Raw genomic sequence first — 16,293 nt, 5'->3', positions numbered from 1 at the left:
ATGATGCCACCAAGCCCACCCCTTCCAGCTCTTCTGTTTCCTCTTCCTCCCCCGCAGAAACTTCTATACGGCCTTAAGGGCTAAGAGCCAATCCTTTCTGTGTGTTTGCTAGTTCTGTGTGTCTATCTTCCTGCATCTTGTTCTCCATCATATTCCTAATGCGCCACACAGCCCAATGAGGGGTCTGAGGGCGCAATGGAACGTGGGGAGAGCAGGCCCCGGGGCGGCCCTGTTGCCTCCCACTGGGCAAGTCACACGGTAGAAACAATGCAGGCGTAGCTCTGTCATCTCAGCCAGAGACAGACAAGGTGACGAAGGTGAAGTGAGGGACACAGCAGACAAGACAAGCTACAAGCACGGAGAGGTGTGAGAGACGGGGGGCGGACAGCAGAGAGAAGCCGCTGAGGGGTGCTCTGCTGACCTGAGCAGGGACAAGTGGGACAGTTTCCTTCCAGGCGGCAGGCCCAGGATGCCAGGCACTAAGGTTACGGGGGCCTTCAAGGGGGATGGTGTTGCCAGTAGGCGGAGGGCGGCGGGACATGGGGATGAAATGCATCCCTGACCCTCTCATCAGTGGTCATGGGTGCCCAGCCCTGGGCCAGTTTCCCCGAAGCTCAGGCAGCAGATGGCCAGAAGGCAGCCACCTGGGGGAAGCAGCCATTGGCAGCCCCACCCAGGACCCTCACAGAATGTTCCACATGGCTTTCAGAGAAAGAATTTTTGCATCAAAACCCTCTGTAACATAGGGGGAAATAGGGATGGTGCTAATTCAACCTACAACAGGTTGACTATCTGAGGCACTCGATGTCAAATACACACGATGAACTGGCAGTACCTTCAAAGTGACACCAATCACGTTGATGGCCTCTTGCAGCTGAGGGTGGCTAGTGCCCTGTGCCAGCTCCTCACAGATCCAGATCCCGAGGGAGCAGATGGCAATGCACCTTTTGGAAAAGACGAAAAAGGAAGAAAACCCTTGTGAAGAGATGCATTTTCTTGGTATTTGTCAATGACAAGATATTTTAAACCTTGTTTACAAAGACACAAAAGTTGTAGCTACATTAACAAAAGGTCTTCTTGAGAAAAAAAGATAAGGTATCCTCAACAGACTGGTTTTCTGGTTAGTAATTAAATATTGAATGAAATACACAGTGTATTTTCTGTGGATTGTCACAACACATGTACCACTTATTTTTGCTGAAACTAATTTTTGTATCACATTTTACTGTTTCAGAATATTTTTGAGGAAGAATCAAAAACATGAATCTTAGAAAACTGTTGGAAATCGAGTTTATAATTACTTTCCATACAATAAAATACACAACACCTACCACAAACAGGAGACAAATCCTGTATTTCATCGTAAAGAATACCTGATACAACTTTCAAAGTTAAGTTTCACTGTTACTTCTCTTAAACAATGTGTTAAGACACTATATTCTTTAAGCTGCATAGTCCTTTAAAAATTACCTTTCTCAATTATAAACAAGACTGGGCAATAATTCTCTTTGGAATTGATACAGGCCACTCTCTTGGGTGCCCAGGAGGCCGACAACTCTTTTGGGGCTTCCCTGGTGGCTCAGAGGTTAAAGCATCTGCCTGCAATGCGGGAGACCTGGGTTCGATCCCTGGGTCGGGAAGATGTCCTGGAGAAGGAAATGGCAACCCACTCCAGTATTCTTGCCTGGAGAATCCCATGGGCGGAGGAGCCTGGTGGGCTACAGTCATGGGGTCACAGAGTTGGACATGACTTCACTTTCACTATCTTTTACAATGATCAAAAAGTCATATTTCTCTTAATGTTTCCTGAAGGCACATATATGAAATTTAAATGCTTGAGCCAACACCTGCCCCCCCACCAACCTGCTCACTTTCTGAACAAAAAGGGGCTCCAAACCTCTACTTGGAACCAGAAGCTTGCTGGAATGCGTGTATGCTGCTCTCTGCAGTAAGAGGCCATACCCAGTGCCAACCAAATCTGACACAGTCCCTGGCCCTGCGTACTGAGTGCTCTTGTGTGCTCAAAATAATTCAGCAATTAAAATCCATCTATTTTGAGGTTTTAAAACCACTGCACTTCACTAGCTTCTCGCCTCTTCTGATCAGAATGACTAAGTGCTTCAGAACAAATGAATTAAAATACCCCTTGACAAACATGTCACCTTCTGCCGCTGGGTAAAAGCTGTGCTTTTCCATTGGTTACAAGGTGTGTGCTGGGCCTTTCTTGTTTCTCAGGTGCCAGCATTAGACAGGAGCTCCATGCTTTCCTGATGATCTAGAACTGTCTACATCTCTTTCTCCTCCTGCCTAATTCCTACACCTATTCTCAGTCTGGAAACTGTACTTTGCATCTCACTTTGCAGCCTTCCCCAGGTATTCTACATTCTACCCCAAGCCTCTTTATCTTCCCTTGGCCTAACTCAGACTCTGATTGTTCAACTCCCTACAATCTATACAACTTGGAATTATGCCCCACATCATATTTTTACCCTTTTAAGAGCTGTTTTTCCTTTGCATGCATGTGTGTACATATGTATGTGTGTGTGTATTCTTTTTTTTAATGACCCATTAACCTACTTGTTAAATGTAATTTGCTAAGAGCAGAGATCTCTCATTTCTAGGAACACCTGCATTTCTCTGTAACTATTAGCCTTGCACCATGGAGAACACAGTGACCTGTAAAATGGTTTTATAACCTAAGCAACACTCACCTGCCTTGAGTTCTAAGCCACACTCATTTTTAACAGCTCTTTCTGATCTTTTCTTGCTTTGAGATCCATCATTTAGCATCCCCATTTAGCATCTTCCTATTCTTTTACACGCGTAGTGACTCCGCATGTTCTCTGTATCCTGAGGATGTCCTTTGTGATTGTGAAGATTTGTCTACCGAGACTTTTTTTAAGCTAACGGCAGTATCATCTTACTCACAATCTGTATTCCAATACACTCTCTTAATACTGTTTGCTATCATGCCATCTCATCCCACTCCGATTTATATAATGAAACTCCTTACTATTTTTCTTAACTTTTCTGAATTACTATCACCCACAATTACAACTATATTTTCTCTTAATTCTCCTCCATTTATTTGAAATCTTGCTCATATTTTTAGTCTGCTTCCTTCTCTACACTTATATGGCTCTAATTTCACTGCCTAACTCCTTTTACACACAACTAAGAAAGACTGGAGATGGCAAGAGTGAATATCAACATTTTAGAAATCAGTGAACTAAAATGGACTAGAATGGGTGAATTTAACTCAGATGACCTTTATATCTACTACTGTGCGGCAAGAATCCTTTAGAAGAAATGGAGTAGCCATAATAGTCAACAAAACGGTCCAAAATGCAGTACTTGGATGCAGTGTCAAAAACGACAGAATGATCTCTGTTCGTTTCCAAGGCAAACCATTCAACATCACAGTAATCCAAGCCTATGCCCCAACCAGTAATGCCAAAGAAGCTGAAGTTGAATAGTTCTATGAAGACCTACAAGATCTTCTAGAACTAACACAGCAAAAAGATGTCCTTTTCATTATAGTGGACTACAATGCAAAAGTAGTAAGTCAAGAAACACCTGGAGTAACAGGCAAATTTGGCCTTGGAGTGCAAAATGAAGCAGGGCAAAGGCTAACAGAGTTTTGCCAAGAGAACGCACTGGTCATAGCAAACACCCTTTTCCAACAACACAAGAGAAGACTCTACACATGGACATCACCAGATGGCCAACACCAAAATCAGATTGATTATATTCTTTGCAGCCAAAGACGGAGAAGCTCTATACAGTCAGCAAAAACAAGACTGGGAGTCGACTGTGGCTCAGATCATAAACTCCTTATTGCCAAATTCAGACTTAAATTGAAGAAAGTAGAGAAAACCATTAGACCATTCAGGTTTGACCTAAATCAAATCCCTTATGATTATACAGTGGAAGTGAGAAATAGATTCAAGGGATTAGATCTGATAGACAGAGTGTCTGAAAAACTATGGACAGAGGTTCATGACATTGTACAGGAGGCAGTGATCAAGACCATCCCCAAGAAAAACAAATGCAAAAAGGCAAAATGGTTGTCTGAGAAGGCCTTACAAATAGCTGAGAAAAGAAGAGAAGCAAAAGGCAAAGGAGAAAAGGAAAGATATACCCATTTGAATGCAGAGTTCCTGAGAATAGCAAGGAGATATAAGAAAGCCTTCTTTAGTGATCAATAGAAAGAAATAGAGGAAAACAACAGAATGGGAAAGACTAGAGAGCTCTTCAAGAAAATTAGAGATACCAGGGAAACATTTCTTGCAAAGATGAGCACAATAAAGCACAGAAATGATATGGACCTAAAGAAGCAGAAGATATTAAGAAGAGGAGGCAAGAATACACAGAAGAACTATACAAAAAAGATCTTCATAACCCAGATAACCATGATGGTGTGATCAGTCACCTAGAGCCAGACATCCTGGAATGTGAAGCCAAGCGGGCCTTAGGAAGCATTACTACGAACAAAGCTAGTGGAGGTGAAGGAATTCCAGTTGAGCTATTTCAAATCCTAAAAGCTGATGCTGTGAAAGTGCCGCACTCAATATGTCAGCAAATTTGAAAAAACTCAGCAGTGGCCACAGGACTGGAAAAGGTCAGTTTTCATTTCAATCCCAAAGAAAAGCAATGCCAAAGAATGTTTAAACTACCGCATAATTGCACTCATCTCACATGCTAGAAAGCAATGTTCAAAATTCTCCAAGCCAGGCTTCAACAGTACAAGAACCGCGAACTTCCAGATGTTCAAGCTTGATTTAGAAAAGGCAGAGGAACCAGAGTTCAAATTGCCAATGTCGGTCAGATCATCGAAAAAGCAAGAGAGTTACAGAAAAACATCTACTTCTGCTTTATTGAATATGCCAAAACTTTTGACTGTGTGAATCACAACAAATTATGGAAAATTCTTCAAGAGATGGGAATACCAGACCACCTGACCTGCCTCCTGAGAAATCTGTACGCAGGTCAGGAAGCAACAATTAGAACCAGACATGGAACAACAGACTGGTTCCAAATTGGGAAAGGCGTACTTCAAGGCTGTATATTATCATCTTGCTCATTTAACTTACATGCAGAGTAGATCAATTGAAATGCCGGGCTGGATGAAGCACAACCTGGAATCAAGATTGCTGGGAGAAATATCAATAATCTCAGATATGCAGATGACAGTACCCTCATGGCACAAAGCGAAGAAGAACTAAAGAGCCTCTTGATGAAAGTGAATGAGGAGAGTGAAAAAGTTGGCTTAAAACTCAACATTCAGAAAACGAAGATCACAGCGTCCAGACCCAGGTCTCCCACATTGTAGACAGACGCTTTACCGTCTGAGCCACCAGGGAAGTCAGCCAGTCCCATCACTTCATGCCAAATAGATGGGGAAAAAATGGAAACAGTGAGAGACTTTATTTTTGGGGGCTCCAAAAACACTGCAGATGGTGACTGCAGCCATGAAATTAAAAGATGCTTACTCCTTGGAAGACAAGCTATGATCAACCTAGACAGCATGTTAAAAAGCAGAGACATTACTTTGCCAACAAAGGTTCATCTAATCAAAGCTATGGTTTTTCCAGTAGTCATGTATGGATGTGAGAGTTGGACTATAAAGAAAGCTGAGCGCCAAAGAATTGATGCTTTTGAACTGTGGTGTTGAAGAAGACTCTTGAGAGTCCCTTGGATTGCAAGGAGATCCAGCCAGTCAATCCTAAAGGAAATCAGTCCTGAATATTCATTGGAAGGACTGATGCTGAAGCTAAGGCTCCAATACTTTGGCCACCTGATGTGAAGAACTGACTCATTTGAAAAGACCCTGATGCTGGGAAAGATTGAAGGCAGGAGGAGAAGAGGACTATAGAAGATGAGATGGTTGGATGGCATTACCAATTCGATGGACATGAGTTTGAGTAAGCTCTGGTAGTTGGTGATGGACAGGGAAGCCTGGCATGCTGTAGTCCATGGGGTTGCAAAGAGTAGGACACGACTGAGCAACTGAATGGGACTGAAGAAAGACTGACCATATTATTCACATTTCTCTTCCACATTTAGCTTGACAGAAATTTGCCTTTCTATACTAAAGGGAAAGAGGGAAAGATGGTATTGTCAAGACTTGCTGAAGGTTTGAATGTAGCAGGTAAAGGAGAAATCAAGGATTTTCTCAAGCTTCTGGGCAGAGGATGGTGACAAATACTGAGATGCAGCCGAGACAGTGAGGCTCTGGTGAAGACAGCAGACTCAAGGCTTCCCTTATGGCTGTGTTCAATTTACATGTATTGGGACATCCAAGTTGAGGTTCAAGCAGGCAGTTTCATATATAAACCTGAATATATAAGAGGCTAGAAGAAGGAGCCAGGAAAATAAATTCAGTATCATCGGCAAGCAGATGGTGAATGATGGTGGTGAATGATGTTGCTGAATGTCTCCTGGGACACAAAACCACTGCCAAGTAAGAATCACTAGCCTATACATACATTGTTTTTATAAGCTTTGGTTTTATCTTTCCATTTTCTTCCATGTTAAAAATATCTGGGAATACACCCAAATATTCACAATCTTGCTTTTTATTACACAGCAGGTAGCATAATCTTCTGTACTTTACACTTTTCACTTAATAATGGCACCTCTTATAAAAAGTAATAAATGATTCCCCCCACATAATTCGAACTGTACTTCTTAGTCTAAAAGTAAAGTGGAAAGACAGTATTTTTTAACACTGAGTTCGCGCGAATGTGTATCTTAAAATTCTGAACAAGTTCACCTTTTCCGCAATATTTACCTTGCACACTCACTTGGTTCCTCTGTGGCATTCTTCAGTAAGATACTTATGAGGCAGAGCTAAAAACACAAAATGAAGGAAAGTAAAAACCTTGCTTAGTAGTTGACTTCCCACATGTTCTGTCCATGTTTTAAGGCAGTCTGGGGCCATTGAAGGACTGAGAGGGGCAGAGTCCCCAATCAAGAAAACCTGGGGAAGGACCCAGAGGGCCTAGGGAAGCGGCATGGTGGTCTCAGATGGGGAAGGGGCTCCCCGGGATCTAAAGCCCACTAAAGAAGAGCGTTTCTGTGTGCACGACAAAAACTGAGCAGAGCAAATGATTCTTTCTGGGCTTCCCCAGTGGCTCAGAGGTAAAGATTCTGCCTGGAATGCAAGAGATCCAGGTTTGATCCCTGGGTCAGGAAGATCCCCTGGAGGAGGACATGGCAACCCACCCCAGCATTCTTGCCTGGGGAGTCCCACGGACAGAGGAGCCCCGAGGGCTGTAGTCCATGGGGTTGCAAAAAGTTGGACATGGCTAAAGTGACTGAGCACGCACACACGCATAGGAAAAAAAAATCTCAGTTTTCTTTTTACCTGGATTATATACTGTACACTGAATTACATATTATTCATGTGTACTATAGATACACAAATTGATTGATTGATTTCAAAGCCATCTTTGATTGTCCCAAATTCAGCTGAGGAAAAAAATCAGCTTTATTCTCCAAGGAATAATTTAGAACTTCAAATATTAGTAGTATTTAATCAGGCCAAAATGGGATTAAATATTTCAATTATATCTTATAAATTCATTTGATGCACAAATGCAGCCTAATTAAACTAATGAAATTATTACAAAGAATGGTTCATTACAGAATTATGATCCACAGGGATGATAAATAGATCTAAGAAAAAATACCCACAGAACCTATCAGTTATAACTGTAGCACTCTCTGCATCTAGCTCATTTAATCCCACAAAACTAGTGTTCTAAAAAAAAAACAGCTATTGATACATCCAAAGGACTGAGCAAAATTTGCAGGGAGAAGCAGCACAGAGCTTAATAATGGAAGAGGGAACCACAGAACCACACAGCTCGAGTGAGAAGATGCTAACCTGAGATTCCGTCACGGCATCACGTACCTTGACATCTTCTGCTCCCGTGGCAACTTCAGCAACTTCAGGTACTGGCTGCCGCAGGGGAATCTCACGGTAGGTGTTCGGAAAGCAGACCAGAGACCCGAGAATGGTGAGGGCTTCTGAACGAGGTGCCTGCACACAGGAAAGGGGAATGAGACACACACTGGCCTTTTTGTTAGAAACGTTAGATAAGCGACAACATGTTTTACTTTTCCATGACTTCCAGGCAGCTCTGCTGGGGCAATGGTCTCGGGGATGAAGTCACTATATGTTTACTGTTTTACTGCATGTTTAAATACAAAGATTTTAAACGACTAACAGCAAAATGTTCAGATTTGCTGAAGTCGGTCAGGGAGCTCACAGCTTCTTGTTACACGACCTCCAGAAGGCAAGACCCACACCAGTCACCATCCAGGCCTGGTCTCACCTGACCCCTCATGGCAGGGGATGTGGCCAACAGCTCCCGTGCTCCGGAGAGCCCTTCCATCACTCAGACACCTTAGTGGATTGCAGAGGGGGCCTGACGGTCCCTGTGCTCGAACCCCTCATTTCTCAGGATCTGGACTCCGGGGTGCTGAGCCCAGTTCTTGGCCGTCTCCCTTCCTAGATCTATGCTCACTTCTCCAGGACATCCAGACCTGAGGCTTTAAATGCCTCCTCCATGTGGCTAGCTCTCCACCACCACCTCTCTGTAGCCCAGGCGTCCTTCCTGAGTCCACATCTGTACACCCGACGACATATCTGCCGTCTCTGCTCGGGGTCCAGAAGGCATCTCACCCCAACAGGCTCAGCCTCGCCATGGGGTCCTGTGACTGCGTGATGCCACCTGCCTCCAGTACTGCCCTCACTTTTCTCTTTTTTCATGTTAACAAAATTTCTAAATGCAAAAGTGGAAAAAATGTGATATCCATGGACCCAACACCTAGACTCAAGATGTTACCACTCTTGCCTCATTCATTTCTTTTTCATTTTTCCATTTCAATATTTAAAATTTGTTTAAAACTTTCCACTTTTGGGACTTTCCTAGCTGTCCAGTGATAAAGAATCTGCCTTCCACATAGAAGGAACATACCTCAACATAATAAAAGCCAAAATTATGATAAATCCAAAGAAAACATTATCCTCAATGGTGAAAAATGGAAAGCATTTCCCCTAAAGTCAGGAACAAGACAAGGGTGCCCACTCTCCCCACTACTATTCAACATAATTTTGGAATTTTTAGCCACAGCAATCAAAGAAGAAAAAGAAATAAAAGGAATCCAGATGGAAAAGAAGAAGTAAAACTCTCACTGTTTGCAGATGACATGATCCTTTACATAGAAAACCCGAAAGAAACCACCAGAAAATTACTAAAGCTAATCAACGAACATAGTAAAGTTACAGGTTATAAAATTAATACACAGATATCCCTTGCATTCCTATACACTAACAATGAGAAAACAGAAAGAGAAATTAAGGAGACAATCCCATCCACCATTGCAATGAAAAGAATAAAATACTTATGAATAAATTTACCTAAAGAAACAAAAGACCTATATATAGAAAACTATAAAACACTGATGAAAGAAATCAAAGATGACACAAATAGATGGAAAAATATACCATGTTCATGTATCAGAAGAATTCAATACAGTGAAAATGAGTATACTACCCAAAGCAATCTATAGATTCAATGCAATCCCTATCAAGCTACCAATGGTATTTTTTATAGAACTAGAACAAATAATTTCACAGTTTGTATGGAAACACAAAAAATCTTGAATAGCTAAAACAATTTTGAGAAAGAAGAATGGAACTGGAGGAATCAACCTGCCTGACCTCAGACTCTACTACAAAGCTCCAGTCATCAAGACAGTACAGTACTGACACAAAGACAGAAATATGGATCAACGGAAGAAAACAGAAAGCCCGGGGATAAATCCACGCACCTATGGACACCTTATCTTTGACAAAGGGGACAAAAATATACAATGGAGAAAAGACAATCTCTTTAACAAGTGGTGCTGGGAAAACTGGTCAACCACTTGTAAAAGAATGAGACTAGAACACTTTCTAACACCATACACAAAAACAAACTCAAAATGGATTAAAGATCTAAATGTAAGACCAGAAACTATAAAACTCCTAGAGGAAAACACAGGCAGAACACTCTGACATAAATCAGAGCAAGATCCTCTATGACCCACCTCCCAGAGTAATGGAAATAAAAGCAAAAATAAACAAATGGGACCTAATTAAAATTAAAAACTTTGATACAATGAAGGAAACTATAAGCAAGGGGAAAAGAAAGCCTTCAGAATGGGAGAAAATAAAAGCAAATGAAGCAACTAACCAACAATTAACCTCAAAAATATACAAGCAGCTCATGCAGCTCAATATCAGAAAAATAAATGACCCAATCAAAAATGGGCCAAAGAACTAAATAGACATTTCTCCAAAGAAGACATACAGATGGCTAACAAACACATGAAAAGATGCTCAACATCACTCATTATCAGAGAAATGCAAATCAAAACCACAATGAGGTACCATCTCACGCAGTCAGAATGGCAGCGATCCAAAAGTCTACAAACAATAAATGCTGGAGAGGGTGTGGAGAAAAGGGAACCCTCTTACACTCTTGATAGGAATACAAACTAGTATAGCCTCTATGGAGAACAGTGTGGAGATTCCTTAAAAGACTGGAAATAGAACTTCCATATGACTTAGCAATCCCACTGCTGGGCATACACACTGAGGAAACCAGAATTGAAAGAGACACGTGTACCCCAATGTTCATCACAGCACTGTTTACAATAGCTAGAGCATGGAAACAACCTAGATGTCCATCGGCAGACAAATGGATAAGAAAGTTGTGGTACATATACACAATGGAATATTACTCAGCTATTAAGAAGAACACATTTGAGTCAGTTCTAATTAAGTGGATGAAACTGGAGCCTATTATGCAGAGTGAAGTAAGTCAGAAAGAAAAAAAACCAATACAGTATATTAACACATGTATATGGAATTTAGAAAGATGCTAACAACGACCCTATATTCGGGACAGCAAAAGAGACACAGATGTAAAGAACAGACTTTTGGACTCTGTAGGAGAAAGTGAGGGTGGGATGATTTGAGAGAATAGCATTGAAACAAGTATATTACCATATGTGAAACAGATGACCAGTCCAAGTTCGATGCATGAAACAGAGCACTCAAAGCCAGGGCACTGGGACAACCCAGAGGGATGGGATAGGGAGAGGGGTTCGGGACCAGGGGACACATGTACACCCATGGCTGATTCATGTCAATGTATGGCAAAAATCACCACAATACTGTAAAGTAATTATCCTCCATTGAAATAAACTAATTTTAAAGAAGGAATCTGCCTTCCAAATCAGGGGGTGCAGGTTCGATCCCTGGTCAGGGAGCTAAGACCCCACATGCCTTGTGGCCCAAAATACCAAAACAGAAGTAATATTGTAACAAATTCAATAAAGGCTTAAAAAATGGCCCATTAAAAAAAAAACAAACTTTAAAAAAAGGTTCTACTTTCAATAAAGCAAATTCAAGACACTGTGTCATTCCACCTCTGTGCCCTCCAGAGGGAACAGCTGACTTGTGTTAACTCAAAATTTTGACTGAGAAGCTGTGGCCCCATCCAAACACCTCTCACTGGTTCCCTTATGATTTTAAACCTCAAGTTTAAACTAAGGCCGTGGTGGTGGTGGTTTAGCCGCTAAGTCATGGCCAACTCTTTGCTATCCCATGGACTGTAGCCCACCAGGCTCCTCTGTCCATGAGATTTTCCAGGCAAGAATACTGGAGTGGGGTGCCATTTCCTTCTTCAGGGCACCTTCCCAAGCCAGGGATCGAACTTGCGTCTCCTGAATTGAAGGAGGTTTCCTGCATTGCATGTGGATTCTTTACCGACTGAGTCACCATCTTAGCTGTTATTAATAAGCTGCAGTGATTCAAAGCAATTTAAAGAGGTACTGGCTCTTTATGCAATGTAACTCTTATATTCACATTCTCCTATTTTCTCTCTTTCTCTTTAAAAAATGTTTTGGAAGGCTACTTTAATAACTCATCTAGCCAAAAGATAAACTTTCACTGAGAATGACTGTCATGCATGAAATTAATCCTAGAAAGGGCACCTGCATTTTCACAGGAAACTCTCAGAGCAAGTAAATAAAATTTCAATAATCTATGATTTTCCTTCCTCTATCCTCTTTTTCCAATGCTTTTTTTTTTTTTTCTGAAGTTTTTCCATTTTTTCCCAAAGATTTTTCAATGCTGATTTGAATGATTAAAAATAAATTAGGAGATTCTTAGCGAATGATTATCCTATAATCTTTTTCAGAAATAAGTATGAAAAGTTGTCAGAATCTTTACAAAAGAAGTTAAATTCAACATTTCCTTCCATCTTTCCACTCATCCTTCCCTTCTGCTCTCATCTCTCTTCCCTTCCCTTTGCTTTTTAATTTATCCCTATAAGAAAAATTGCATGGAAGTGCCAGCATGAAATACCAGTGATACAAAGTATTAAGAAACAATTTAATTTAAAATCCAGGGCTGGAGTTTGAATTTACCCTGAGAAAAAGAAATAAGGAGAATGAAAAAGTAACAATGTGTTAAAAAAAAAAAAAAACTTAGGTAGCTGGATACTCACATTGATTTTAATACCAGTTCATGACAAACATTAAAACTAATTTATTTACACCATTTGAACTGAATCCATGTCCAACTCTGCAACCCCATGGACTGTAGCCTAGAGGGCTCCTCTGTCCATTGGATTTTCCAGGCAAGGGTACTGGAGTGGGTTGCCATTTCCTTCTCCAGGGGATCTTCCTGACCTAGGGATCGAACTCAGGTCTCCCACGTTGCAAGCAGACACTTTACCATCTGAGCCACCAGGAAAGCCATTTGAAGAGGGGAAAAATGGGTCTGGACAGGTAACAGCCGTACAGAACACAGATGTGTACAGAGTACAGATGTGAAAGCCTTTAAAACAGATAAGAGTGTTCACTCAAAGGCATTAATACCTTGCCCTAATAATAACAGTATTAGGAGGTAAACATTGAGGTTACAAATAAATTCTTTTTGTAGCCCTTAATGCTCATTTAGTCCACTAGCTTCTAATTTTTTAGTATAAGAATTCTGCCCGAGTTTTAAGCCATATGAATAAAAAGATACATATCAATTTATTGCTTAAAGATTTTACAGTTCTAAGTTTATATTTTAAGAACATATTTTCTATTAGATTTACAATAACTAAGACTTAATAACAGAAAAAAGCCTCATTGAGTATGTATACTTAAGATTCTCCCTTGACCACAGACGTCCATGTCTGTGCCACCATTTACTGAAAAATGCTAATGAGATTCTAGGAGGCGAGTCCTGCTTCTCACCGTGCAAATGTGCTGAGATATTAGGGAGGATATGATTTCTCACACTCTGGCCTTTTGATGAAACGCCTTTCCACCACCAGCGTGTCATCTTATCCTACAATTTCACACATCAGCTGCCAGGGCATCTACCCGAGAGCCCGGTTTCACGTTGCACTAATGAGTCAACACCTGTTAGGAGTGGAGAAATCTGAACCTTGTTAGCCACTGGGAAGCCTCCTGGGAGCCGGGTGTTGAGCATTGTCACACTCACCGCCAGCGTGTCTGCACTGAGGACCCTGCCAGCAGCCATGATGAAGTCCCCCACCAGCATGGAGAAGCCAGGCAAACCCAGGGAGAAAAAGCGGGGCGGGCAGTGCCTTATGATGGTATTTAGGATATCCTAGAAGGGGAGAGAAGAAAACATCACTGTAACTTTCAAGACCACAATTCCAAAGTCATCAGTTCATCTGTACATATGACTGGGCTCAGTTTCAGTTGTGTCTGACCCTTTTACAACACTATGGACTGCAGCCCGCCAGGCTACTCTGTCCATGGCATTTTTCCAGCAAGAATACTGGAGTGGGTCACCTTGCCCTCCACCAGCGGATCTCCGCAACCCAGGGACTGAATCTGTGTCTCCTGTGACTTCTGTATTGCAGGTGGAGTCTTTACGGCTGAGCCACAAGGGAAGCCTGGTACATAAGGCTACTGTGTGATTATCTAAGAGAACACAGACTCATGGGACTTTTTCAGTGAGAAAGGTTCTAGGAGATGAGTTAGTCCAGAGCTACTATATTCATTTTATGGGGAAGAGAATGGAGATGCTAAACCATTCGTAGGATGACTTGTCTAAGATCTAAATCGTGGCATTAGGACCAGACGCGTCTGCCTTTTTCATGCAGAGGCAAGCTCCATGGACGAGCTACAGGAGTCTTTGTGTGTGCTGTGTGTTAGTTGCTCAGTCGTGTCTGACTCTATGTGACCTCATGGACTGTAGCCCCCCAGTCTTCTCTGTCCATGGGATTCACCAGGCAAGAATACTAGAGTGGATTGCCATGCCCTCTTCCAGGGGATCTTCCTGACCCAGGGATTGAACCCGGGTCTCCTGCATTGCAGGCGGACTCTACCATCTGAGGAGTGCGGAAGTAGATAAATATATGAAACCTGCAAGCAGCTGTCAATTCTCAACTTCTTCAGTTCACGAAGGTCAAAGCACTCTATTCTATGACAAACTCCTCAAGTCGGCAGAGATGGAAACTTCACTGTGACTGCAAGAGTGAAACAGTGGGAGTGGAGGGGGTATGAGGGCCTGCTGGGATGGATCACATGGTGGGCAGTGCTCTGGGTAGAAGTGGATGGTGAGACAGCTGTGCCCGGTACAGCAAGTGGACGATCTCCCCCGGACACCAGGCTTCTCACTGGTGGGTGGCCAGCTGGCCCCTGCCTGCCAGCTCTGTTCTAAGACTGACACCCCATTCCAGCCCATGGCAGACCGCCGCTCCCCTTCTGGACGGCATTCCTGCCATCCACGGCTGGGCCACATCTCTGAAGCCATCTGTGTGAGTGTTTGTGTGCAAAGAGGATTAGTAAGAAAACCACAAACTGTTTTCATGCTGTTCTAGGCCAAGTGCATTCATCAAATGTACTGAAGTGCTACAGGTATGTGACTTGCAGTTACATAGCCTAGAATTAGTCCCCAAAAGTAGGAGTAAGAAGAAAAACACACCAGAAAACATCCCCCAAACCTTCCTCAAATTTCAGGGTGGCTATTTGAAAATCCTTAAGATAATCCCGATTTAACTCGATTAAATTAGAGTAAAGGAGCAGCAATGTGCTACATCCTAACAGGTTAAGTCCTTTATAATAAAAATAACCTCACAGTGAAAAACTTGTAATGGTAAAAGAAAATTTTCCTGTGTTCACAAAACATTTTTCTATGGTTTCTTCCTTACACAGTCGGCTTACTCAGTGTCTACAAATCATTATGTTTATGTCTTTAAAAAATGACTGTGCAGTGCCCACTCTATTAAAACTCTTATATGGCAAATTACTTCACAACTACTAATGCACGGTTTTAGCATTTCAGCAGACATTTTCCGATACTGAAAAATAGAGAGATCAAACAGATAAATAAGCAGATAAAAGGGAGGAAGGAAGGAGGAAAGGAAAGAAAAACCCAAACCACGCTTCTCCAGGGTTAATGTTTAAACCTGCTGTAATCACGTCCTTTGATACATTTCAGTGTCCACATCAGCCAAGGCAAACATTCTAGGAGCTGAGCAGATGGACACTGCAGTTTAGAAAGTGTGTGGTCAACTCTCACTCCAGGAGCAGAACAAAAGATACACCTTTTTCATAATGAAGCCTCTGATTAATGCCCTGGGCTCCTCACCACACACCTGTAATTACTCACAGAGGTACACTCTGCGCTGGGCCTCGTCGAGGGGTATCAGGCATCAAGGTCTCGGGCAGCAGATGGAAGTGCTCTTCTGTTGACATCTGCTGCCACGAAAGGATTCGTGCAAACCTGGCTTGCAAGGTAGCAGAATGCCATGCATGGGAAGATTAATAATGCAAACAACCATGATGTTAACTTGGTTAGGTCTGCCTTCATTCCATCTGTTGAGAGGAGGAACTCAGCCTTGATCCTTGTGGATTTTTAACATCTTTAGCACATACTTAAATCACAGATTTTTTTTTTAAACCACTGGAATTGAGAGGTTTAATTTTAAAAAAGGGTTTTCTGGGATGAGTTTATGGGAATTAGGAACAAAATCCTTTAACAAGCTAAAGCCAGAATTTATACATGAAATCCATTTTCGCTTCACAAGTTTCAGACATGTCAGGGCAACGAGCTGCAAATGGGGCATTCCAAAAACTAAGTTGCCACCAGAGCTGAAGACAGCAGAAGTGCGGGCAGCAAGATCAAGTCCCAGGCTCCCCACCCCCTGGACTGCAGCCAGGCTCTTCAACGGAACCTGTTTCTATGAGCGAGAAGATTGGGAA

General features: G+C 42.1%; 1 protein-coding gene across 22 annotated transcripts in view; it reads right to left on the bottom strand.

The window, feature by feature from the left end:
• Positions 1–16,293, bottom strand: part of RALGAPA2 (Ral GTPase activating protein catalytic subunit alpha 2) — a 279,853-nt gene that overhangs the window by 115,373 nt on the left and 148,187 nt on the right. For all 22 annotated transcript variants that reach the window (XM_025264159.3, XM_025264145.3, XM_025264151.3 and 19 more), the window contains 4 exons: positions 13,559–13,687; positions 7,919–8,047; positions 6,794–6,852; positions 836–944 (listed from right to left, as the gene is read on the bottom strand). In XM_025264159.3, coding sequence (XP_025119944.3) covers positions 836–944; positions 6,794–6,852; positions 7,919–8,047; positions 13,559–13,687 — 426 coding nt within the window. The remainder of the gene's footprint in view (positions 1–835; positions 945–6,793; positions 6,853–7,918; positions 8,048–13,558; positions 13,688–16,293) is intronic.

This window comes from Bubalus bubalis, chromosome 14, assembly GCF_019923935.1.
Source record: "Bubalus bubalis isolate 160015118507 breed Murrah chromosome 14, NDDB_SH_1, whole genome shotgun sequence".
NCBI classification, from domain to species: Eukaryota; Metazoa; Chordata; class Mammalia; order Artiodactyla; family Bovidae; genus Bubalus; species Bubalus bubalis.
This window is presented reverse-complemented; position numbering and strand designations above follow the sequence as displayed.